Source organism: Dipodomys spectabilis, unplaced genomic scaffold (assembly GCF_019054845.1).
Source record: "Dipodomys spectabilis isolate Male_0828 unplaced genomic scaffold, ASM1905484v1 ptg000002l, whole genome shotgun sequence".
Classification (NCBI taxonomy): Eukaryota; Metazoa; Chordata; class Mammalia; order Rodentia; family Heteromyidae; genus Dipodomys; species Dipodomys spectabilis.
The window spans coordinates 36213451-36240924 of NW_024870679.1; the positions used below are offsets into that span (position 1 = coordinate 36213451).

Consider the following 27474-nt stretch of genomic DNA (forward strand, 5'->3'; position numbering starts at 1 on the left):
TCTTCCCCAAACCAACTATTTTCTTTGATTGTATGAGAAATACATGCTAATTACAGAATGCTTAAAAACTGTAAAAAAAAAAAAAAAAGCATGAGGAAGCATATAAAACTTCATATTTCTTCATAAGAGACAAACAATCCTTTAAGTGTATGTCCATACCCTGGTGAAGACCATATTCTTTAACAAGTGTTGTGTTCTGTCTTTTTCATTCAATATTATATAAGAAACATTATTCTATTTTATGAAAAACTATTCAAAACATTATGCTTATGGCTATTTCATATTTCATCATACACTTGTGTACTGCATTCAATCAACCACAATCCTATTGAGAAAGTAGATAGCTTAGTGATTTCAAACACCTACTGTGGGCTCACACCAGACTCATTCCAAGCTCTGGCTCTATCACTTGGAGTTACACAGCCCTTGGCAAGTTGCTTAACTTGTGACTCAGTTTCCTCACCTGTAAAACTGGATAATAACAATGTTGAGTTTGGCTGAGATGGTTTACATCAGGCACTAAGTACTACATTTTACATAAATTAAAACCTTAATAAGCATTATGTTCTGCTTTTGTGGAACATTTAGTTTGGTTCCAAAGTCTTAGCACTACAATAGTTTTTGGATGAATATGTTTGTGCCTGCATTTCCTTTCCATAGCTCTTGAGTTCCTTATCTCTGATTATTTTCTAAGGCTACAGTTCTACAAGCAGACTTACTAGGATAAAGACAGCTACAAGGGCACTTTATTTCTGTCCCCACCAATCTTTGTGTTTCAGCCTGTACTATAAAAGCTGTACTATAAAGAACCTTTCTGGATATTTCTTTTAGAAGGTTCTAGATAATAAAGAAAGAAGAATCAACTTTTAAAAGACAAATGCTGGATTTTTTAAATTATTGGAGTTTTTTCCTCCTACTTGATTTTTTTTTCTTAAAATACAAGCATCTCCTCTAATCTCCTTTTACTTACTCAGCTATATCACAGGATTTAATTGCTGTCTCCCCAGGTCAGACCAGTTTAGCCCCATGGTTGCAATACAACTTCATCAGGCCAAGGGCAAAGATTTGACCATAGCCAGCATCAATTAGCAAAGCAAAGACAATATACCTACACTACAAGGTGAACATCAGAAGCTCAAGGCAGAGAAAATGATATGTCAGCAACCAGCTCACTACCACACCTTGAAAAACAAGTCAGATGATGAATCATTCTGTGGATTCATGAATTATGCCCTCTACGTGTAAGAACAGGAAGGTGTGTGCAGGCATAATTGAGGGGCTATCTTCATTCATACATTCCTGAGCTGTAGGCACTTGATATGTTTAGAGAAAAAAAGGTAAGAAATGTAGATATATCAGTTATATTGCAAAGGCAAAGAGTAAGAGGAGGAAAGATAAAAAGCCGCAGCTATCCAATAAATTTTCTTTTAGATGGTCCATTCAGAATGAGGGTCTATATACAAGAATGTGCAACTTCACATTTATCAATGGCCAAATATTCTTCAAAAGCACAGTCTTCCTTTCAAGCATAGCTTGTATTTTCTCCTGAGTCTCAATAATCTAGCAGACACTTGCCAAGTTTTGGTTGCTCAACACCAAGATATACTTCCTTGTGGAAATGCTATGATAAATAAGTGGCAAATAGGGCTTTCCACTCAAAAAATTTCAGTGGAGCACAGAGATTCTTTCCCTACATAGCTAACAACTACACATAAGCAGATGACCTGACAGTGGCCAATCAGATGCCCCCTCCCTCAATCCCCAGACTTTGAGGGTAGACAGATGACAAACAGCTTCAGGAAAAAAAAGCCACTATTCAACATGGATATGGTAACTATAGCTACATCCTTGGTCTGGGTAAGCTGTACCAGAGGGCTGTCCTGGGCACAAGGCAGGCAGTAGCAGTGGCCACAATGCCAGCTGTAGGGTTCTTACTAGATTCTTCCTAAGCTATGATTTTGGCCATGGCTCTGATTCCCTCTCTTACCTGTTTTGCTAGAATTTCTAGTGATTTTTCACTATTTTCTAAAAGATCTCCCTTCTGCTAAAGATAACCCTATTTAATTCCCTTTGTCACACTTTATCACAATGAGTGTGGGGATTTTTGTTTTTGTTTTTGTGTTCATGGAGATGTGATAAAATCAATAATGGCTCCTGAAAAAGTCCACATCTGAATCCCTGGAATCTGTAGAAAGGCTCTTTTTCTATGGCACAAGGAGTATTGAGATGGGGCCACTACCCTAGATTACAGATATGAATATGAGGATATAACCAGGGTCCTTGTGAGAAGGGTGTGGGAGGATGAGAGTCAGAGAAATCTACTGGAGGATAAGCTTTGCTTTGACTGAGGATGGGGCCATGATCCAAGAAATTCCAGAAGCTTCTAGAATTTGGGAAAAGTAGTAAAAATGACTGTTCTGTCTGGAGCCTCTGTAAAGAACACAGCTCTGCCCACACCTTGCACTAAGTTCCTGACAGTGATTTTGGATTTTTTACTCCCAGAACTACAAGATAAGACATTTTATGTTGTTTAGTGCTACCAAGTTTGTAATAACTCAATGCAGCAGCAAAAGGAACTTCATACAGCACAATCTTTATTTTCCATTAGTGGATGCAAATCTGGGGAGATGAGCTTTTCTGAGATGTTTTTTAACCTACAGAAATCGGATGTTTTATTAGTGACAAGACTCAAAGAGGATTAAATCAATTCAAGCGAAATTTAAATGATTCGTGTTTCTGCAACCCCGTAGGGCTGTTCAGTACTGTTTACCCATCACAAATCTATACATTTAGAATCCATCTTTCTATGAATAAATCAACCATCTCTAATTACAAATAACAATTTTTGAAAAATATTCTCTGCACTACCACCAAATTTGCATTCTATTTCATATCACCTATATTTGTCTCCACTCTGAGAATATTTGTTTTCTCAGCTAGCCACTGGAAGTCTTGAAAAATTAATGAGAGCTTTCAAGAAGTCATTGGTAATAATGCAACTGCCTGTCATTTTATAAGAACAAAGTAAAATGTTCAGGAGCTTGCTCACACTTGCCTTGCTCTGGAAAGCTGTCCAGAAAAGTATATGGTTTCTCTGGGAAATGTCTACAAGTTGCAAGTCAAGCGAGTTAATTAGTCATTACGAAATATGACTGCCTTTCCCTCAGGCCTCTAACTTATTAAGAAGATTATAAAGCCTTCTTTATAAAGTAACTCTTTTTTCCCTATTACAAAGGGATGTTGAAGCAGCTATCTTTTCTTACATTGGTAGTAGTGAACTGAGAGGCTTGTCTTTCAAGCTTTCTGTGTTTGCTTTCTACACTGATCAGGAAATTTTTACCGTGGCCATCAAGTTTAATGGGTTGGAAGCAGAATCTCAGCAGCCAGAGGGAGGGCGGGACCAGGCAGAGGAGGCTCCTATGCGATTTGCTGGTTAACTGGAGCAGCAGATCCTTACCCTGTGCTATGGACAGGGGTGGTCAGAGACCCCAAGAGAAAGAGGAAGCCGAAGAAGAACCAGCTAGCATTACAGATAGTGCCTGAACTTTTCTCATGCCCACTTGTTTCTGCTCCCATCCCCAAGCCCACTATTCTATGGTGATGGAACCCATTCCCTTAATCAGGCAATCAGGTCTCCCCTCATTTCCTGTCCACATTTCCTGCTTCATACATCAGTCTGCATTATTCTTCATATAAGAGAGCAAGGAGGGCCCTGATTCTTATACCTAGGTTTCTTGCTGAATGTCAGCTTCTTTCAAAAATGTTTCCACTCATAACCAGGTTCAACAATGATTCTTATACCTAGGTTTCTTGCTGAATGTCAGCTTCTTTCAAAAATGTTTCCACTCATAACCAGGTTCAGATGCTGTTGACTCTTTCTCCAAGCATTTGAACACCAACTTCCCATTCTCTATTCCACCCTCCCACTCCCATAAACGGTATGCTTGATCTTGGCTGATAGATAAATGATCTTCCTTAGGTGATAGCAGTGAGCTCCTCCACCATCTTGTGTAAGCTCAGCATACAAGGACCCAACGTAAACAAGCAGATCTCCCTGTGAAGTGCAAGTGCCAGTCTCCAAAGAGCAAGATTTGTAGAAATCATGGGATTGTAAACAAAGCTGACTGTGTGGCTGCAAAGCCTACCTTTAAAAAAATCAGTAAAGGTTTCAATTCCCTGGATTCTCAGAAAGAGTCTTGTGACCCTCTGCCCCATGCTGTCTCCCTTTGACTTCAGTGTGAGTCCCAATAAAGTCCTGTTCAGATGGCATTGCTCACCTGTCATTTCTATCTTGAGTTGAGCAGAAGAACCCAAGGCTGAGCTGGTAACACCAAAAGCTGAGTACTGGTGACTGAAAGTTGGCAAGATGGGTACCAATGGCAGTGGTCCTTTTTTGAAAGGCATGTATTAATTTCTACGGTAGTGGCGCATATAGTTCACTGAGGAATTATCACTGGGCAAGAGGCTTGGAAACTTGCCATTTAACATGTTCAGGAGTTTCTAATACACAGGGCTCCAAATGCTTGTTCTGAGAAACACAGAATTCTAGGTGTTTTTCTGGAACCAGCCCAGCTGGAAAAACACATTAGGCATTGCCTGTTGTAGCCTTGTCTTGGACAAGTTCACCTTTTCCATCTGTACCATAGCCTCATCTCGGACCGCCCCTTCCTACCTATGTCAGGGCTCCTAGAATCCAGGTTTTCATGATCATGCCTTTATGCTAGCCTGCTTCCTTGAATTCATCTTGAATTGATGATAGTGTGGAAATTGGATCTTTAGGACTAGGGCAGTGGTAGAGTGGGCTTAGTAGTATAGTGGGTGCCTAGTTTGCAAAAGGCCCTGGATTCCTTCCCCAGTACCATAAGAAAACAAAACCTAACAGCAACAAATGAAGTTCTGCTGCATAGGGTCTTTTGGTTGTTGTTGTTGATTTTGTTGCTGTTACTGTTGATTTGTTTTTTCTATTTTGTTTGCTTTTGTTTTGCTGGTGCTGGGGTTTGAATTCACTGTTGGTGTTCTAATACTTGCTCCATACCTCTAGTTGGCTTTTTGTTAGTTAATTGGAGATGGATTCTTGTAGATTTTCATGGCTTTCAACCATGATCCTGCAGATCTCAGCCTCCTGAGTAGTAGCTAGGATTAGGAGTTGTAAGCCACCAGTACCTGGTACATAGTTACATTATAAGCTAAGGTGATTTACTCAGATAGCTGAGGTGACATTGAAACAGCACTGTCCCAGGTATCCTAGGAGGTGACTAGCAGAGCTATGAGTGACACGCGTACTGGAATCCCAGAGCCTGAGTTAGGCCCTGCTCTGCTCTCCACCAACATTACAGTATTCAGCCATAATTCTTGGGGCTCACTCCCTTTATCTGTGCGATGGGAATAAATGGTGTTAAATAAAAGACAATTCAGATGTAAAGTGCTTCTCAGGGTGACCAACACACTGTGAGCATCCAATAATGTTAGCTGTTATTATTTATTATGCTGAGGGCACCAGCTTCAGTCACATGAAGTGGTTTCTTGATAGTAAGTCAAGAGAGGGTAAATGGTTCTCTAGCCCAGAGAAACTTCCTTGTGTTTTTGCTACAACCTGATATTATATTCTGAGCGATTGATTTTCTTTTTTAGTTTAGGGCTTTCCTTTCCAGTAAAGTCAAGGACTTTAGAAAGGAAAAGAGAGCAAGGGTTTTATTTATTTATTTATTTAGGTTTTTGCCTGTCCAGGCTAATTTTGAACCACAATCCCCAGATCTCAGCCTCCTGAATAGTCCGGATTACAGGGATGAGCCATCGGTTATGGTTCATTTTTATTTTTTGTCCTCTCTTGAATAAACCTTCACCAAGGCCAGAGCTTTGCCCCCTTTGTCACTCAGAGGCTCATGCACTCAGCAAGTGGCTGGCACGTGGTAAAGGCAAAATGAATATTTCATGAGTGAGTGAATTACTTTTTCTTTTTAAAAAGCAATCAATAATAAAGATTTCTAAAAAGCAATTTAACCACTTGCATCAGCATCTTAAAATGTGCTTGACTCTAGATTCAATAGTGTCTTTTTAGACCAAAAGAGATAAGGAAAGCTTGTATGCAAATCTATTCAAAGAACTGTACAGTTAATGAAAAAAAAAGAAATAGTCTAATATAGTTTAAGTAAGAAAACAATTTAATTATCGTATGTTCATAAGCTGGAATGCTGTGCAGTCATTAAATTAGATTTCTTAAAAACTAACCAAGGTAGATTAAGTAAGCAAATTAGAATCCAAAACAGTAATAGAGCATAGCACCAATCATTAAAAAAAAAGATGTATAGGAAAAATTAGCATTCATTTCATTAAAGTCTGAACAGCACAGCAGTTTTTAGGTTCTATACTGTAATAAACTTGCATTGTTTCTGCAAACAGAAAAGTGAAATAATTTCTAAGGATTTCATATTTTTATTTTACCTTAACATACTTTCACTGTTACTTAGTATATATTTTTATTCTGATAATTAGGGCTTGAACTCACTGTCTGAGCACAGTCGCTTGGCTTTTTCACTCAAGGCTAGCAGTCTACCACTTGAACCACAGCTCCACTTTCTGCTTTTTTCTGGTTAATTGGAGATGAGTCTATCCTGCTCAGGCTGGCTTTGAACAGAGACCCTCAGAGCTTAGCTTCCTGAGTAGCTAGAATTACAGGAGTGAGCCACTGACACCTGGTTCTTGATATTTATTTGTGTCTCAGAAAGGGATTTGTACCAAGAAAATTATCCTAGAGTTCCTCTTAGCTTATGTACATTTTCAAGCATATTTAATTTTGACTGATAGTTTTTCTCCTTTAAGTGACTTTCCCCCCATTTTAGGAAACAAAAAGCATTGGGTTTAGACTCTTGTGAGGGTACCTCTGGTGCTCTTCTTCCCTGTCCCTCAGAATGAAGGACTCCACCCTTAAAGGACATTTGTAGCCTTTACCCAGCTAGTAGGGCATTTCTGCACTTAGATGTAAGTGCTAAAAACAGCCGATAAGACTGCTGGGAAGGAGCAGGGAGCTGCAGGGTCTGAGTGATTGGCTGCCATGACTGCTACTAGCAATGTGTCCTTGTAGCAAGTCTGACCCCAGTTTTGCACTAGTAAAAGTGCTACTCGCAGCATTATAGTTTATATAAAAATCAAGCTTATGTACACTGCCTTGTCATGGTAAGGAAATGATACTAATTTGAATAGTCTTGCTAGATAACTCTATATAGCGTTTATTTTAAAAAGTGATTACCAAACATATCTAATTAAAAATTGGTGTGTAAGTTCCTAAGAATTCTATGTGTGTGTGTGTGTGTGTGTGTGTGTGTGTGTGTGTTGTAAGTTTTGGGGCTTGAACTCTGGGCCTGGACGCTGTCCCTCAGCTCCTCAGCTCAAGGCGAGTGCTCTACCAGTTGAGCCACAACACCACTTTCAGTTTTCTGGTGGCTCATGGGAGATACGTGATCCTCAAATCTCAGCCTCGTGATTAGCTAGGATTACAGGCGCTGGGCAAAAAGGTGTTTTTTGTTGTTGTTGTTGTTCTTTGTTTTTCTGTTGTGGGGCTTGAGCTCAGGGACAGGGCACTGTCCATGAGCTTTTCTGTTCAAGGCTAGCACTTTACTAGAGTGCCACTGCCAAGCATTCTTAACAATGACAACTGGAGATAAATTGCTAAATAAGCTTGAAACCAGAGAACTGATACTTATTCTTGAAAATGATTCCTTTCATAATATATTTCTAAATTATGGGCATCAGAGGGTGCCAGCAGAACTTTCTGAATTAGTCTGGCTTTTAGTGGCCATCAATATTTATAATATTTATATCAATATTTATAATTTGAAAACACAAACCACAATTACAAGATGTTCTAATAAGATAACATGGACATGATTATAATCAAATCCTTCATTTCTGAAAATTCAAAATCTATCATGGAAACTATGCATAGTAAGGAGACATCTTAAGGTTCACTGGACCATTATGGAGGATTAAAAGAATCACAATAGATCTGCTTTATTAGTTGCATACAATTGAAGTCTATTTAGCTAAGAAAAATGTGAAGTAATATGGGTAAGTGTGTGTAAGATTAAACTAATAATATTAAGAACAGGATCATTTCTGAAGATTTATAGAAGATTAACTAGACCTTATTGAGAGCTAATTAATTCCATGTCTAAGTGGCTTTAACTCTCTTGGATTGCTTCACATATAGTAGATAATCAAATACGCATTGATAGGATTTGATATGTGGTTTTTTCTAGAAGAGATACAAACTCTTAATAATGATTTTCCAAAACAAGGTCTAAGATATTGGAACTTGAGGTGTGGCTCAAGTAGTAGAATACCAACTTTGAGTGAAGAAGTCAAGCACGAGTATGAGGTATTAAGTTAAAGTCCCAGAACCATGTCAACTTTCGAGACCCACTACTTGTGGAATTAGATCCTCTGGGGGCATGACTACATCTGACCAAGCACCTCAAGTGATTTTTTTTTTTTGTCATTCATGGGGCCTGAACTCTGGGCCTGGACACTGTCCTTCAGCTCTTCAGCTCAAGGCTAGCACTCTACCACTTGAGCCACAGTGCCACTTCTGGCTTTTTTCTGCTTATGTGGTGCTGAGGAATTGAATCCAGGGCCTCGTGCATGCAAGACAAGCGCTTTACCACTGAGCCACCTTCCCAACCCCCTCCTCAAGTGATTTTTAGCTCAGGTATCACAGCTTTAACAAATGAAAGCAGGGTCCATTTTGGTAGTGGTGAAGCAGAACTATAGGTAAATAGAGTCAGAGGTCAAAAGTAAAGCCATAGAAAATAAAATATATAAACACACTAACCTGTTTCAGGTGTTTTATGAACAAAGGAATCACTCCAGGGCTGCCAGTACCTTTTGCCTGTCCCTTGACATCTCACTTGAAATACATACTTGACATTGGGCTTCAGATAGAATGTTGACTGTTGTACATATGTAAAATTGGCGTCAAATTCTTCAACCTAAAATTAACAAAACAGTTATTCTAATACTTAGTGGAAATGTATACATCACCCTCTATTCTGGGTACTCTCCTAGACCCCAAGAAAACAGACAAATATAATACTTTGTATAAAACATATATAACTATATACATGTTTTAAGCACTCTTGCTTTGTGTTTGACAACTCTCTCTCTTTTTTTTTTGGCAGTCATGGGACTTGAACTCTGAGACTGGGCGCTGTCCCTCAGCTCTTCAGCTCAAGGCTAGCGCTCTACCACTTGAGCCACAGTACTACTTCCGGTTTTCTTAGTGGTTTATTGGAAATAAGAGACTCACGGTCTTTCCTGCCCAGGCTGGCTTTGAACCATGATCCTCAGATCTTAGCCTCCTGAGTAGTTAAGATTACAGGCGTGAGCCACCAGCGTCGGGCCTGACAACTCTCTTTCTTTTTTGGGTGGGGGGAGGGAGGTCCAGTGGTGAGGCCTGAACTCTGGGCCTGGGTGCTGTCCCTCAGCTCTTCAGCTCAAAGCTAGCGCTCTACCACTTCAGCCACAGCGCCACTTCCGGCTTTTTTCTTTTTGCTTATGTGGTGCTGAGGAATCAAACCCAGGGCCTCAGGCATGCAAGGCAAGCCCTCTACCACTGAGCCACCTTCCCAGCCCCCTGACAACTCTCTTAAGCTTTGAAATTTCAAGAAAATCTACAACGTACTGAATCTTAAATTATGAAATAGATGATCTTATTGGGGATGGAGAAGTGGAGGATTTAGTAAAAATTGTCTCTCCTCTCTCGCTCTCTTTTTCTCTCTGTAATTGGATATTTAGAGCAATAATTTTTCCAGAATGGTGAAATAGCTCCATTTGCTCATGATTACTTTTGGAAAAATTACTAATAAGCTAAATGTTAAATTGGTCCTTTCTGCAGATTTATGCAAGCCTTGCCAGACCATATGTGTGTATGTGTGTGTGTGTGTATAAACATGTAAGAATGATAAAGTTGGGTGCTGGTGGTTCATGCCTATAATTCTACTCAAGAGGCTGAGTAGCAATCCAAGAGTGCTGCTCTAAGCCAGCCCAGGCAGATAGCCTTCAAGACTGCAGCTCCAAAATAACCAGCAAGAGGCTGGGATGAAGGCACGGCTCAAGTAGGAGAGCTTCAGACAAGTAACCAATCAGAACAAGCAGTAGTCTATGACTTCAAGCCTAGTACCAGAAGGGGGAAAAGTGGGAAACTATGAAAATGCAATAGAAATAGAAAAGGCAGCTGAGGAATAATTTTACGAGTTTTTTTTGTCACTACAATCAGAACGAAAACATAGTGGAGCATGTCCCCAAACCAGAACACCGTACAAGGTGTCCTCAGCATGCTTAGTAAGGCATTTTTCTCACATAAAATAAATATATCTTCAAGTGCATTTATGCATCTACTGGAAACTAGCTACCAGATACTCATGAAAGAGTAAGTTAAAACCACCAAGGTTAAAAAGAAAGAAAAGAACAAGGTTTCAACTTCATTCATGAAGTCTTCTATTAAAATTCAACCTTAACATCAACCTTTAAAATCTGGAAAGCCTTGGAAATGTAAAATTCATGGGGAAAAAAACACAGTTTATATTCTATGCTCCTTGAAAGATATTTCAAGTTTCAGTTACCTCCTGGCCCACCTGCTTGTAGACGTGACAGTTGGACACTCAAGGTACCTTGGGGTCCAGAAAACATTTTATGTATTATGCCAAAGATGTAACTTTTAAATGCCTGCTTTTTTTTTTTTTTAAAGAGAGTTGTTCAGAGTGTGGCTCTATTGGTAGAATGCCTCTCTAGCAAACATGAGGCCCTGAGTTCAAATCCCAGTACAAGAAAATAGGGGACTAGCACAATGAGTGGCCTTTGTCATTTGCAAAATTATTTTGTGGTATTCTCTCAGAAGCCATTTCCAGCAGTAGACAGAGAACTTGGGTGAGAACCTGAGGTAGGCTTCAATGATAGAGCAAGGTTTTCTCCTCACCCCTGCCTTTGTCACATTATGTCTCTGGGTTTGGCCTGCTAGCAAGCATGACTGATCAAAACACAGTGGAGTAATTGGATTTACATACTCTTGCCCCCTGCCATCATCAGTAGGAAATGCTCAGGCAAGCCCATTGGTCCCAGGAAGAGGAGTCAGAGATGTGTACAGGGAAGCTCAGGCTCAGACATGTGAATAAGCCTGCTGAGCTGCGAAACATGCCCAATCCTAGCTAAGCTCAGCCTAGCCCTACTGCATTCTGACTGTGCAAAATAAATGCTGATGGTCAGGTGTCACTTCCATTTTGCGGCTTTTTATTACCCATGATCGTAGCAGTTGCTGGTATGCAACTGAAGGATGTGATGGAAACCCAGCAGAAGATTTTTGAGAACTAAATCCCTTTGTCTTTCATTGGTAAAAAGGCAATTGCTACTAAAATTTTGTGGCTTAGATTGGATCCTATATGATTGTCCCTTATTAACAAATTTGAGTGCAGTTTTGTTTAACTATGTACTTTATAAAATGCCTTTTGATTATGAAAGATGATGTACCTGCTCTTGTCTTTATTAATTTGCATTTACTAATTTGCTTGCTTGGAAATGATTTGTTATTTTTTTTGTCTTTTCTTTTTTGGTACTGGGGATCGAACCCAGGAGATTGCACTTGCTAGGCAAGCACTTTGCCACTGAGCTACATCTTAGCCCAGTTATTTGAGGTAGGGTCTTTCTATGTAGCCAAGGCTGGCCTTGAACTTGCAATCCTTCTACCTCTTTCTTCCAAGTGCTTGGAGTACAGGCATGTGCCATCACACCAGACTATACATACATTTCTTTTAGAAACATAACAGTCCTTTAAGGCCCAAAGGTAAGGACTACTAATGGTATTTTTTTTACCATATATATTTAAAGTGTGCTACATGATTTATATCTTAAGAGAGAAGCTGTTCTCTTGATCCAAGAGTCTAGGAAGCATTCATATAGAGGCCGCTCCTTTCTAAGGGGGTGCCTGCTGTTTGGAAGGAAAGTTTAAGCTAGATTAGATGCACCCCATCTACTTTGATGAGCTGGTCCTACTTTGTAAGCTAGATTGCAGAGTAGCTGGTTTTCTCATGAATGTTTATTTTCCTCTTGCTATTTCTGAGACTTTACTTAAAACTTCTTTGCATGATTCTATTTATTCTGAGCTACACTACTTGTGAATGCAAGTTCTCTGAAGAATCTGCATCCGTGTTAAAGATCTTGTGGACAACTTGGCCTTGGCTGACCAGGACATGGTGGTGGTGGAGAGACAAAATGTTGTAGATCAAGAGGCAAAATTGTCTTGAATATCTTAGGCCCTCTCTTCCCATCCCCTTTTTTGTAGGTCATGGGGCTTGAATTCAGGGCTTAGGTCCTATCCCTGAGCTCTTTTTGCTTAAAGCTAGCATTCTACCTCTTTGAGCCATAGCACCACTTCCAGTTTTTTGGTGGTTCATTGAAGATAAGAGTCTCATGGACTTTCTCGCCTGGGCTAGCTTTGAACCCTGATCCTCAGACCTCAGACTCCCGCGTAGCTAGAATTAAAGGTGCAAGCCACCAGCACCCTGCTCTCTTAGGCCCTTTAATGGCCGTTTGTCTGAACTTTTGAATCTAACCTAATTCATCTCATGACAACTGTGTAAACTCGGATTCTTATCACTAAATTCAGCAGACCTTTGGCATCCACCAGCCCTACAGTTTAGAATGCTGTGAAATGACATCTGAAGCCTGTGGCAGGGATTTCCCTGCTTTGCTACAGCGCCACCTGGTGGGTACCTCCACAAATGTAATTGGTAAAAGTATTGACAAGAGGATTTATTCTGGGACTATAGAAATTTGTGTAACTTCTTTCACGGTGCAACCATTCAATAACTTGAATCCATGTCCCGATAGTCACTCCTATCTAGCACTGAATAACTATTGAATAATTTCCTTTCAAGCAGATTCATATTTTACTTAGACTAATGGGATATGGGGGAGGGGAGCAACATATTTGTGATTGTTCTCCACATGCAATTTAATCTCTGTGAAGAATCTGAAGTTTGAACTTGAAACCATTTCACAACAGAAAAAAATACTGCCTTTTAGTGTTAATGTGGCAGGATCACAGGATGACCTGTCTGGCTCCCTAGGAACCACACCGTCTCTAAGCAGCTTAGCTACAAGGGCTGAAAAACCAGATTCCTTCATAGATCACTCCTGCATGGCTTCCTGCAGATTAAGATGAAGCGTGGAAGTAATCACTATGATACAGTGTATGCTAATCCTGTTCCTGTCTTGGAGCTGGTTCTTACACCACCTGATTTCTTTTCCTATTCTACCTTACTGCCCCATCCCCTCCCCCAACCGTATGACATAGCTGCTTATAGTATCCCATTTTACCCTTGGGAATAATAACACACAAGAAGATAAGGAGCTTGCTCAAAGTTACACAGCTAGAAAGCTCTGAACTCTAGAACTTATCATCTCAGCCACAAGGCCACCCTGGGAGAGCTGTCTGTCATTTAGAAGAATCACCCTCCATCAATTCTTTCTGGTGAAGGTAAAGTCATCAAAGAGCTGGGCTGGAAGGAAAATCTCTAGTCATTTCTATACTTTCTCTCTCTCCTCTCTCTCCCTCCCCCTCTCCTCCCTCTTCCTGTCTCTCGTTGGTGGTACTGGGGTCAGAGCTCAGGGTCTCTATTTGGTAGGCAGGTACTGTGCTACATGAGCCACATCTTTGGCTCTTTCTTTCTTTCTTTCTTTCTTCTTTCTTCCTTCCTTCCTTCCTTCCTTTCTTTCTTTCTTTTCTTTCTTTCTTCTTTTCTTTCTTTCTTTCTTTCTTTCTTTCTTTCTTTCTTTCTTTCTTTCTTTCTTTCTTTCTCTCTTTCTTGGATGGGGTTGTGTTCTTGTTTAGGGCAAGCTTTAGACCTCAATCTTCCTACTTATGCCTCCCATGTAGCTAGGATCACAGGCATGCACAGTACTCCTGGCTGTCACAATGGGGTCTCACTCACTTTCTTCTCATAATCATTTTCTGGAATTATAGGCATGTGCCACATTATTCTTCCTTCTCACTTCTGACTTTCTTATCTCTCCTCAAGGAGGCAAAGACATTTCATGTATGATCCAGATGAAGTTGAAGTTGATATTATCAAACATCAAACAAAACTTTAACCTGACTTTTACTGATCTGATTTGGGAACTCTACATCAACAAATTTGATTTGTACATTTTTTTTTTTAACAGTACTAGGTTTTCAACTCAGGGCCTTATGCTTGCTATGCAAGCACTTTGCCAATTGAGCCATGCCTCTAGCCCTTGTCTTTGGAAATCTGGAGAGAAATGATATTCCAGTTTTTTTTCTGTGTTAGTGGTTGTGTGTAGAATATATATGGTAGAAAGGAGAGAACACGGGCTTTGGATTGAAACATATTCTTCCTTTATCTTTTCTTTCTCTCTTTTTCAACACTGGATGCTCTACCCTATGAGCTATTTCAACAGCCATTTTTGTGTTGGTTATTCCCAAGATCCTGGTTCACCTGGACTTGAATTCACCTACTTGTGCTTCCTTGAATGGCTGAGGATGGCAGATGTGTACTACCACGTCCAATCATTGGATTAGATGTGAGCTTTTAAGCATTTTTGTCAAAGCTGACCTTGAATGTCAATCTCTTGATCGCTTTCTTCCAATTGGTAGGATTTCAGCATGAGTCACCATTCCTGGCTTGATCTTTCATTTTCTACAATAGTGCGAGGTCTCTACGGAACAGTTACGGAGTGTGTAAGATTGGAGAAGCCTGGCTGCTCCTCTTTGGGCTCTATCTCCCTTATCTAATGAGCTGATACTGTCTCAAAGGACTGTTAGGAGGATTGCGTGAATTCCTCTAGCGCTTTCATTTGCTGCTTCAGATAATGAGAAAGTTTTAAAAGTGAAGTTGAAGCATAGTGGCTCAAGCATTCAGAAGGTGAAGCAGGAATCCTGAGCAGGATACTTACTTTTTTGGTAATACTTAAGTATTACCAAATGTCTCCTGTTACCAAGCCCCACCAGGGCACAATCAGAGCCACCAGGGGGCGCAAAATCAAAACTTTCAACCAGAAAATGGTTTCTGAAAAATGATTCCTACACTCTGGTAGTTCTTTCTGTTTTATTAGACATTCTCATGGGCCATTCCCTCTTCCTATTTATACCAGATAAGGGAATTTAATATTCTCAGCATCACCAGGAACACCTGGAATCCTAGCTACTCAGGAGGTTGAGATGTGAGGATGATGGTTTGAAGCCAGCCTGGGCAGAAAAGTTCATGAGACTCATCGCTAATTAAGTAGCAAAAAGTCAGAAATAGAAGGGTGACTCAAGCAGTAGAGTGCCAACCTTGAATAGAAAAAGCCAAGAGAGAGTGAGAGGCCCTGAGTTCAAGCCCAAGCACTGGCACAATGATATGTAATGGATATGTAAATATACACACATATATTCTCAGCACCATCCTATGACTATAGGAACCAAGCTGTACTGGTCAAGTACAAAATTTTAACTCAAGCTGGGAAGGTGGCTCAGTGGTAGAGCGCTTGCCTTGCATGCCTGAGGTCCTGGATTCGATTCCTCAGCACCACATAAGCAAAAAAAGAAAAAAGCTGGAAGTGGCGCTGTGGCTCAAGTGGTAAAGTGCTAGTGTTGAGCTGAAGAGCTGAGGGACAGCGCCCAGGCCCAGAGTTCAGGCCCTACAACTGGACCCTCCCCCCACAAATTTTTAACTCAAAATCTAAGACTCAAGAATTTGCTTGGAAGTTTACCTAACTTCCACACTTGCAAAAGGAGTGTAGCTAGAGCTGCAGTTGGTTATTATTAATCAAATGATTCAGAACATGAACTCTCAGCAGAACATGGTGATATAATCAACTGCAAAATTCACATCTGTGGTTTTAATGAACCAGCTTAAACAAATGAGTTGGCAATTGCAAGTTTATTTTTAAACAGTGATATTTAGGACAGATAATCAAATCAATGTGTCTTACTCCTATCTTTTTGACACATTTTCCTCCAGTACTAGGGCTTGAACTCAGAACCTTGCTCTTATGTTCCGCTTTTCTTACTCACAGTTGTTCTACCACTCAAGCCATGCCTCTATTCAAACTTTTTTTTTTTTTTTTACTAGCTAATTGGTTTTACTCCCCTGGTTGGCTTAAAACTGTGATCTTCAGTTCTCAGCTTCCTGAGTAGCTAGGAATGCAGGGTGAGCTACCTGAACCCAGCTTCTTGACACTTTTATTTATTTATTTTTATTTATTTTTTTATTGTGAAAATACTGTAAAGAGGGGTTACAATTACATGGGCAAGATAATGAGTACATTTCTTATCAAGCATTGTAGCCTCCTCCTTTGTTTCCCTTTTCCATCCCTCCCCCTGTCCCCCCACCCAATTCTTCTTCCTCCCCACCCCCCAAAGTTATAAAGTTCGTTTTTGACATAACAATTTGTACATCTCATTGTTGCAATGGGCCCACCTGTATCCCTATTTAAATGATTTGTTTTTTCCCTTCCCCTCCACAAATTATACCAACATCAAATACAGTGAAAGCAGGGGTTATACTGTGGGGGAGGGACATACAAAGCAACAAAGAAATCTTCTTATAAATGTGTTAGAAACAATCGCATGAAAGAAAAAGACATTTGAATTCATATCTTAGGGTTCATTTTCCTAACATCAACTTATCTGACACTTTTAAAACATATTACTCTACAGTAAAACTAATACTCAAAATGGTAAAGCTTACGCAGCAGAGAATTTTGAGGTCATGCCAATCATAAACTATATTATGTTTAATGTATATCTTAGTATCTTATTTAGCTGAGTGAAAACTGGTTATCCAATAAAAGACTCTTGATTAAACAAAGCCAGAAACTTCAATCCTCAATTATCTAGATTAAGTATTATGCTTGAAAATAACAAAATGGTATATTTTTTTCAAATACAAAATCAGAACTTTGTCTTTCTTTTTTTTTTTTTTTTTTTGGGTCCGGTCGTGGGGCCTGAACTCTTGGCCTGGGCACTGTCCCTCAGCTCTTCAGCTCAAGGCTAGAGCTCTACCACTTGAGCCACAGCGCCACTTCTAGCTTTTTTTCTTTTTGCTTATGTGGTGCTGAGGAATTGAACCCAGGGCCTCATGCATGCAAGGCAAGCGCTCTACCACTGAGCCACTTTCCCAGCCCCAAAATCAGAACTTTTTCTAATCAGGCTAGTTCAAAATTAAGAATTTTTATTATACTGTTCACAAGTATTATCATGTGATGAAATTTATTAATGCACATTCTAACTATATTCTTCCTAAGACATTTAATAATTTACTTTTGGTGTTTAGGGATAGTTTGTCTAGACATTCCTCTTTTCACTTTAAGGCTAAAATTTGTATTAATGACAACTATCTTGAACTTCATAGTTTTGATAGCTTTGATTTAAAAAGAGATATCTATTAGTTTAAGATTTCCATTTGAAAATTTTTTCCTTCCCTGGGTACTTGTTAAAATTCAGCATAGAATACTTCATTTTATAATCAGGACTACTGATACAACTTTCACTTGTAAGAAAATAAAAATTGTTAGGTCTCTCTGAGTTGATTTGATAATTTAGCAATTTGCAAACAAAAAGAGGATTTTCTTCAAGAAACAGCTGTCTAGAAGTATACATAGTCACTATTAAAACTGAATTGGTTCGACTATCACACCAACCATCAGATAAACACATGTCAAGTGAATTCTTCACAAGTCATCTGTGATCACTGAGAATCACTTTTCCTTTTACACCATTCACTCATGTGCTAAAGAAAAATGGAAGTTTGGCTTACATTCCAAATCTGGCTTGTGGTAGCCCTGTATCTGATTTCACAGGAAACCTTTTCAATGGCTGTCTCACTACGCCAATAGATTACAGTCTTGCCCATTGTAGCATTTATAGTCTCAGCCTTGGAAATGATGGATGCAAAGGGTATCACTAGAAAAAAAAAGATGCAAAAACATAGAAGCTTAGCAACTTGTCTAGGAGACATTCATATCTTTCCATCAATATATAGACATGTTAAAATTGAATTTTATAGCCCTCCATTCATTTCATAATTGAATTGACAATGAATGAACCTTGCCTAGTATTCTAATCTACCATGCAGGAAAGAACTGCTATTATAAAGTCCATTATTAACTGCTATTAACTGTTATTACGTGCAGTCCATTCTTCATTTCTTTCAAATGGACTCTAAACTCTTGTCTTTCCCCTCACCTCCCTCCACCTTATAATCCTAATAAAATTCCAGAGCTTGGCTTTATTAATGAAAGACTTTACAAACAGATAAAGGAGAAATCTCCCTCTTCCCTGTGTCTGCTTAGGGAAAGATGGTGCTTTGCATCTGCCATGGTTTGAGCATTAAATGTCCCCCAAAGACCAATGTGTTAAGGGCTTAGTCTTAGCCCCCAGCTATTGGTAGGTAGTGGAAGTCTTAGACTGTGGAGGTAGGAAGGGTTTAGAAGGGTTCATGGGGACCTAAACCCCCTTCCCTCTTTCTTTTACCTTCCCATGAATGGTGAATGAGATGAGTAGCTTTAAGTGCTCTGACATGATTTTTTGCCTCACCACACCCCAAAAGCGGTGGGGCCAACCAACCGACCATGGACAGAAATCTGGGAGCCAAGATAAACCTTTCCTTCTTACAAGTCTTTTTCTTTTCTTTTTGATGCTTCAACTCAGGGCCTAGGTACTGTCCCTGAGCTTTTGTGTTCAAGGCTAGTGCTGTATCACTTTGAACTATAGCTCCATTTCAAGCTTTTAAGTAATTAATTGGAGACGATCTCACAGACTTTCTTGACTGGGCTGGCTTTGAACCCTAATCCTCATATCGCAGCCTCCTGAGTAGCTAGGATCATAAGGCTTGAGCCACCAGCCCCCTGATAAGTTCGTACATTTGTTAATAAAACTTACACTGGATAATAACATATTTGGCCATGAAGCTTGCAATACCAGACTCAGCTATTCAATTTATGTTCACTTTTCAAATAGTTCTGTCATATCTCACATTAAAAAAACTAACAATCCATGGTAGATATATTTTTTTGATTCTACTTGTTTTGAAATAAATAAACAGATTATAGTTATGTGTTATCTTTCCAAGGTGTGTTTATCCATATTTATGCAATGGGGAGAATTAATGTTCACAGTGGCTGGCAGAAGGCACAGCTCTTTCTCTACTGAAATTTATTTCCAGCCCTACATTTCAGCATAGCTTCTCTAAGGTAATTAAAGCCCAACCTTGCAGCAATTACTTGGAAATTACTCCCAGAAGAGTCTTCGTTCTCTCAGTTTCAGAAAACAGCTCATTTATCTAACTTGCACTCTCATTCCTGAAGTGTCACCAGTGGAAACGATTCTGTTAATGATCTCTAGCTTTGTTGATGGGAGTTTCCCACACAGCCAGTGTGTATTTTCAATCTGAGTTTCTCAGTCCATTTTTTAATAAGGAGAAGGTAAAGATGGAGGTAGGGAGCAGCAGAGGGGGACAAAAAGGGACAAGAAGGAGGGGAAGGAGAAAGAGAAAGGGAAGAGGGAGGGGATGGGAAGAGATTGGGAGGGGAAGGAGAGGGAGAGGGGATGGTGAGAAGGCAGAAGAAGAGGAAGAAAAGGAAGGGGAGGGGGAGAAGGAGGAGGACTGGGGGAAGAAAGGGGAGAGGGAGAGGAGGGAGGAAGAGGGAGAGGAGGAGGAGGAAGAAGAAATACTCCAGTTTACAAACATGAGCAACAAGTCTTGGAGATGGAGTCCAGCTAGAGTTTTCTCTTTAGGGGTGATGGGAAGAGCCGTTAACTAGATAGCAACTCACCAAGTCTGGACACAATCTGCTTTTTTAATTTATAAGCTGAATGATTTTGGGAAAATTGTTTCATCATCTTCCTTATCTGTAACAGTAGTGTTGTGTGTTTGTTTCCCAAATGAAATGTGATGAGTGTTAGCTGGGACACAGTAGGTTTCTAATAAATGGATGTGATGACTAAGGCTATATTGAAAATAGCACTAAAACCACCACTGATTATAAGCTAGTTTCTAACAGTGACTCTGTTGCCATGATATTGGACATGAGAACTTTTACACAGCATTAATCCATTCAAAGGAATCTGTTTTAAGAAGAAGGTATTACTGTATCCTGCTTTAAAATGAAGATTTACCAAAAAAAAAAAGTGTCAGTCATGCAATCAAGAGAACTGTAGTTGTCAGCCATTGTTCAACCCCACAGTCAACAGTGTATGTTTTCAAATATGAATCTAACATTCAGAGCATTGGACATATTTTTTGACCATTTCATTACTTAAGATGGTTATGATTACTTGAGGAGTTATTAGTTGTGATTTTTGTATCTAGCAATCCCCAAAGGGTAAAGGAAAGGCTTTATATACCCTAAATCCTTAAACAACAGGAAAGTTGTCAGACAGTTGTGTGTGTGTGTGTGTGTGTGTGTGTGTGTGTGTGTGTGTGTGCTGGAAATGGGACTTGACCTCAGGGCCTGGGCACTGTCTTTGGGCTTTTGTGCTTAAGGCTCCTACTCTACTGCTTGAGCCATAGCTCTAGTTCTGGCTTTTTGCTAGTTAATTAGAGATAAGAGTCTCATGAACTTTCCTGGCCAGGCTGGCTTTGAATCCAGACTTGGCACTCTCTGGCTGAGTCCTGAATTTATGACTCGGCAATAGTTATAAAAGGCTCAAAGGTAATTATTGTTTTGGAATTTATTTTAATAAAACAATGAAGAACTAGGTGAGAGCAGGGGCTGGTGGGTCCCACCTGTAATCCTAGCTGCTCAAGAGGCTGAGATCTGAGGATCCTGGTTTGAAGCCACCATGGCAGTAAAGTCTGTGAGACTTTTATCTAACTACCAAAAAGCAAGGAATAGAGCTATGGCTCAAGGGGTAGAATGCTTGGAGCCAAAAAGCTCAAAAACAGTGCCCAAGCCTTGAGTTCAAGCTCCAGGATTGGCAAAATATAGAAAAAAGAAAAATAAAAGGAAAAAAAGAGAAAAGAAGTAGATGGGGGGTTTATCCACAGGATTTCTTGTGGCCATACAGTTTATAATGTAATCCTCCAACAATATAGGGTTAAACTACTAAATACTCAGATAACACAAAAAATAATTTAGATTAAATTAGTAGAAATCTTTATTACATATTGTAAGTAAAAAAAGGCAGGATCTAAAAAATATCTGAAGCAAAAGATGTTAACATTTGTTAATCTGGCTGGTGATTACAAAGATGTCTCTGCAATTATTTTGATGTGTTTTGTAAAGCTTATTGAAATAAACATAAAAACCTCCTACATAATTCCCCAAATAGTATATAGAGTATAATTTAATATTCTGTCCTTATAAGACTTACCACTTGTTATCATAACCTTTGTTTCTTTCCATCTTCTCTGTAAATCGTCTTATTTTCCCTGGCCCTCAGAATATAAGCTCCCAAATAAATACTTGTACAGATGCATACAGCCACGTAGAAAGAAAACTGGAATGATACACAATGTGGTGAGACTAGTCTTTATCTCTGAGTTGCGTTGGGCCGGCAAAATTATGAATAATTTTTGCTTACTCGTCATAATCTACAGGAATTTTATGAGAGCTTTGTTTTTAGATAGACTTCATTCAACTAAGCACAAATTAGTTGTTTTTTTGTCAAAGGCATCATAGGTTATCTTAATTTTTCTTTTACCTATATCATCCAAGTAGATTTGCAGTTGTTTTGACTCCGCCATGCCAAGTGCATTTGCAGCTTGAACCCAAACCAGATACTCTCTGCCACTTTGCAGTGTGTCAGTGGAGATGTTAACATAGCTGGAGGTGAGATATTGGTGCTCTTCTTTTGTCTCTACACTTGTGAAAAGAGAGAGAGAAAAGACCATAGGTTAGTTTTAATTAATTATTCCAGAAATTTTGGTGATACCTTTTAAAGCTTGCTTTCCAAATGCAATCTTTTACTGGTGGGGAGGAGGGAAAGAAGAATCAAACCTCTCACTTTAATTTCTAATTTTTTTTGGAGAATGGGGGTTGAGGAAGGGTATTGCTGTGTATCGCAGATTGACCTCAAACTTACGGTCCTCTTGTCTCAGCTGTCCTAGCACTGGGATTACAGGTATGAGCTACATGCCTGGCTTATTTTCTGAATTTTTAGAGACAATGTAAAATCTGACTAGGGCCCATACTATGACTTTAGTGGGTTCTAAAATCAATTGCTTTTCTAGATTCCTTTCTCTGTTAAAAAGGTATGCATATACAGACACTAGGGCCCATACTATGACTTTAGTGGGTTCTAAAATCAATTGCTTTTCTAGATTCCTTTCTCTGTTAAAAAGGTATGCATATACAGACACATGCAAAGTGCACATATATAAATATGCATATATGCACATAGACATCGATATATGTTGTTTTGCAACTATGCTCATGTAAAGGCAGACACATTAATATAGTATGTTACAACATTTTCTTTAACCAAACCATTTAGTTTTCTCCTCTGATTTTAAATTTAAATAAAACATTTTCAGAGACTTTCTCAAAACATTGTGAGTGCTTGGCATTGTGCTACCTGTGCCTTTCGGTTCATAAATGACCCACCTCTAGGAACAAGCATTGGGAAGGGTCTGGTGCAAGGGGCTTGAGTTAGACATTTCTGCCAGGACATAAGATAAAGGTAAGGGGAGGAGGAGGATCATGATGGGGTAAGAGATGCAGCTTGGGTAGGGAAGGCTGAATTTACAGGCAGAAACAAACAAACAAAAAACTAGCATGTTTGAACCCAAGCAGATTCAATGACATTCCTGAGAAAGTTCAGGAGCAATCCTCTGGGGGAACGCAAGTGCGAGAGCAACTGGAAGTAGAGCAGGGTAGGTCACAAAAGACCTTCTATGAGCAGCTGGTGGATGGGGATTTATCACTCACATGATGAGAAACGTGCATGTAATCAGATGTCTCTATTTGTAAGGCTCTGGGGCGGTGTGACAGCTTCTTATAGGGTAGATGAATGGGAAGTGAACATGTTGGAAGGAAAATGCAGAAAAGGCCGTGAGCTGCCACGTGCTGGTAGTTTCCTCTGTGATCCTATCTACTCAGGAGGCTGAGATCTGAGGATTATGGCTCAAAGCCCACCCAGGCAGGAAAGTCCATAAGACTCATATCTCTGATAAACTACTCAGGAAAAGTCAGAAGTGGCACTGTAGCTCAAATGGTAGAGCACTAGCCTTGAGCCAAAAGAAGCTCAAGGACAATGCCTAGGCTCTGAGTTCAAACCCCAGGACCAGCACAAAAGAAAAAGGCTGTGAGCTCATTCAGACTTGGACCATTGGTCTGAGGTAAGGGAAGGTCTTTTGGGACAAACATGAAGTACTTTGAAAATAGAACTCACTGGACCTGGTAACTGAACACATGAGGGAAAGGAATCATCTGTTAACTAAACAATAGAGCATGTAGATGAGGCCAGAACTAGTAAATCTTTTCAATTATATTTAAGTTTTATTCTTCTCGGGGCTTTAAGTCCCAGTGCACTATTTCCTCACATCAGCAGTGCAGTCACTGTCACACCATGAGGGGTAAAACAGGCCTATGGTGGTGACTACAAGCACAAGGACTTGGGTGCTAGGGACAGACTTATGTGAGCATCCCAGCTAGACTCATAGACACATTGTGGAACTTGGGGGAAGATATATAACCATATCCTTTAGGTTACTCATTTGTAAAACAAAGATGATAATAATTGTGTTATCATAAGAAGACACATGAGATAAGAAAGAAAGGAACAGATGACTTTGCCCATAATGAAGAACTCATGAAATAAACTCGATTATGGATTCAAAGATGTTTATGATATATCTACTTTAACACTCACAAACAGAATTTTAAAAAATTTGTGTGTATATACTCACAGAGAGACACACATTGTCTCTACGTAGCCCAGACTTGGCTTAGCACTCCCATGTATCCAGGCTGGCTTCAAACTCATGATCCTGCTGTCTCAGCCTCCTGAACACTGAGATTACAGGCATGCAATACCATACCCAGTTGTTACATTGCTTTACTATTGCTTCTATCTAGAGATAAATTATATACTTAAGCTTAAATGTTTATATAAGTGCCTTATATTCTTTCTAAAATGTGAAAGAACATAAATGCTCAAACAGAATTTTTGGAAGATGTGCTAACCTTATAGTATGTAGGAATTCAAGCATGAAAACAAGAAAATAGCACTATGGGTAAGTGGGGCATCTTTGACTATTTTCCAGTTAGAGAAAACCACAACACATTCTTAACTAGTTTGTGGCTAATCCTTTTACCACACATATAGAGATCTCAAGTCAAAATGGAAATGTATTCTTAAAATGACAGCAACCCTAATCACTAGGTACTTTATTTCTGCTCTTAATATCTATGTCATATCAGCATCCAGACCACAGAACTATTTTAGTTGAAAAAGTCAATAATAATGGCTGATTGCTCCTTAGGACTATTTTTACACAGATATCATGGTGTTGTGATAAAATAAGTACTGTAGATATTTAATTTCTTCTTGGTTCCTGGCTACACATCTCCTCTAGCCGGTGAGCTCTCCAGAGTGGTAAGGATCTTTCCAAAGAGATGGCAGATGGGGATGTTCAGAATGGAGGCTGGTTGCTAGAGGAGCTCACCAAGTCCCTGAGAACTGTGTTGGTGACCTGGCTGTCACCCATCCTATTAACATTTTTTTTTTTTTTGTCAGTCACGGGGCTTGAACTCTGGGTCTGGGTACTGTCCCTCAGCAATTCAGTTCAAGACTAGCACTCTACCACTTGAGCCACAGCACCACTTCCGGTTTTCTGGTGGTTTATTGGATATAGGAGTTTCACAGACTTTCTGCCTAGGCTGGCTTCGAACTGCAATCCTCAGATCTCAGCCTCCTGAGTAGCTAGGATTACAGGCATGAGCCACCAGCTTCTGGCTTCTTATTAACTTTTATCTTTCAGGACAGGATGTCTGTAGGCCCTCCTCAGGCAAACTAGCAGAATTTACCTAGCTCTAAGGTCGCTGCCAGAAGGACCACCAGACAACCTCTAACTTTATTACAATCCCAGTTCTGTATTACCTGCCATGCTCTCCAATGCCATCAACAATTGCCATGGTGAGGAATCTTTCTCCCCTCTATGAACTTCTGCCTCCCCCCATTTCCTTTACAGTATGTCTATAATCTTCCCAGGGTTGAGCAGTTGATTTGTGAGTTATCTTCCAGTCCACCTATTCTTGGCTGAAAACAAAATCTATTTCACTATTGGTGCTCTGACTGGTCCCACAATTCCAAGAAGGAAAAAGGACCCAGTCTGGGGTCAACACATTGGTAGCAGGAATATCACACAATGAGAGGTCTGTGTTTTTCAGACACCTCCTCCCCGACTCTACCCCACACCACTAGGGAACATAGAAGGGATGAAAGTGAAGGCGATAACCAATAGTCAATAATAAAACTTGTACAGGCCTTCCCATGGGCCTTGCCTTTCCATGTTCCTTCTATGTTCCTTCCATGTGACTGTCCTTTATAACAAATAAGTTAATTTAAATAAAGCCTGTCTTGAGTTCTCAGAGTCAGCAATTGATCCTGGTGACAAGATCCCCAGAAACCCAACTTCTACTCAGCCAAAGGCATAGTCATAACCTTGGGCTTTCGAGTGGTATCAGATGCCTGAGCATGCATGCATTTGTGTATGTGTTGGGGCCACGGTGGTGGTGGTGGGGGGTGGTAATCTGTCAGTCTTGAGAGACTAAGCTCCTAATCTACAAGATCTGGTACTATCCTTGGTAGACAGTGTCAGAAGGGAACTGGAGATGCCCAGCTGGCATCTGCTGGTATGTGGGGAAAAGACCACCCATAAAAGTGTTGTATTGAGAGTAGAAAGCAGGAAAACAATTTTGTTTTTTCCTGTATGGCTTACAGAACTGCATGTTACAAAGTTTTAAGATTTTCTGTTTCTCTCTGTCTCTCTCTGTCTCTCTGTCTCTGTCTCTCTCTCTCTCTCTCTCTCTCTCCTCTCTCTCTCTATGAATTAATACCTAGCCAATTACTCTCATTGAAGAGAGTTGCTTTCTAGATATACCCATGTACCTAGCCCTGGTTCTAACAAAGAGGTTTTCTTTTTTCTTTTGTGAAAATACTGTACAGAGGGGTTACAATTACATGGGCAAGGTAATGAGTGCATTTCTTATCAAGCATTGTTGCCTCCTTCTTTGTTTCCCTTTCCCATCCATTCCCCCCATCCCCTGCCCCAACAAAAAGGTTTTCAATAAATGCAGGTGACTAGTGGTGATATTGATGAAAGTATCACATGATTATTTAAGCATTTAATCTAACAAATACTCTTTTAATACCAGCTATATTCCAAGAATATCTTTGGATATTAAGGCTGCAGCTGCAGACAAAACAGATGAAGTTAGAGCCAGCATACAGCACATGTACATGCTGATACAAACATGTACATGATGTTTTATGTGACAAGTGTCCAGAAGAAGCAGCAGAACAAACAAGTAAGAATGTTCTAGAATGGGCTAGGAAGGTGGTTCAGTGGTAGAGTGCTTGCCTTGCATGCATGAGGCCCTGGGTTCGATTCCTCAGCACCACATAAGCAGAAAAAGGCGGAAGTGGCGCTGTGGCTCAAGTGGTAGAGCACTAGCCTTGAGCTGAAGATGTGAGGGACAGAGCCCAGGACCAGAGTTCAGGCCCCACAAACTACAAAAAAAAAAAAGAAAGAAAGAAAGGAAGAAAGGAAGGAAGGAAGGAAAGAAAGAAAGAGAGAGAGAGAGAGAGAGAAAGGAAGAAAGAAAGAAAGAAAGAAAGAAAGAAAGAAATAAAGAAAGAAAGAAAGAAAGAAAGAAAGAAAGAAAGAAAGAAAGAAAGAAAGAAAGAAAGAAAGAAAGAAAGAAAAAGAAAGAAAGAAAGAAGGAAAAAACGAATGTTCTGGAGTGAGGGCAGGTTTCCTGAGGAAAAGCAAAGGGAGTGGTACCTTGGAAGACAAAAGGAAGAATTAAAGAGCTAAGCTAGGCTAAGAGCTCTTCAGAGTAAATGTGCCTTGTCTAGAAGACAAGAGTGAGAATACGTCACGGAGCTTGGCTAGGGGAAAAGGTTAGTGACTTTGATGAGAGTTGTTTCAGTGGAGTGGTGAGTAAAGGTGAAAGATCTGACTATGGCTAGACAATTGAAGAGAAATGAGGAGATAAGAGGAACAGTAGAGTGGGCTCTTTCGAGGCTTTTTCTTTTCTTAGTCCTTAGGCTTGAACTCAGGGCCAAGATGCTTGTCTTTGAGCTTATTTTTCTCAAGGCTAATGCTTTACTATTTGAGCCATAGCTCCATTTCCAGCCATTTGTGGTTAGTTGGAGATAAGAGTCTCATAGATTTTTCCTACCTGACCTGGCTTGGAACCACAATCCTCAGATCTCAGCCTCCTATGTAGCTAGGATTAGAGGCAGAAACCACCTGC

General features: G+C 39.9%; 1 protein-coding gene across 1 annotated transcript in view; it reads right to left on the reverse strand.

Moving 5' to 3' along the window:
- Positions 1-27474, reverse strand: part of Il23r (interleukin 23 receptor) — a 60142-nt gene that overhangs the window by 18422 nt on the left and 14246 nt on the right. The window contains exons 4-6 of the mRNA XM_042683913.1: positions 21695-21855; positions 17808-17953; positions 8828-8984 (exon numbers count right to left, since the gene is read on the reverse strand). Coding sequence (XP_042539847.1) covers positions 8828-8984; positions 17808-17953; positions 21695-21855 — 464 coding nt within the window. The remainder of the gene's footprint in view (positions 1-8827; positions 8985-17807; positions 17954-21694; positions 21856-27474) is intronic.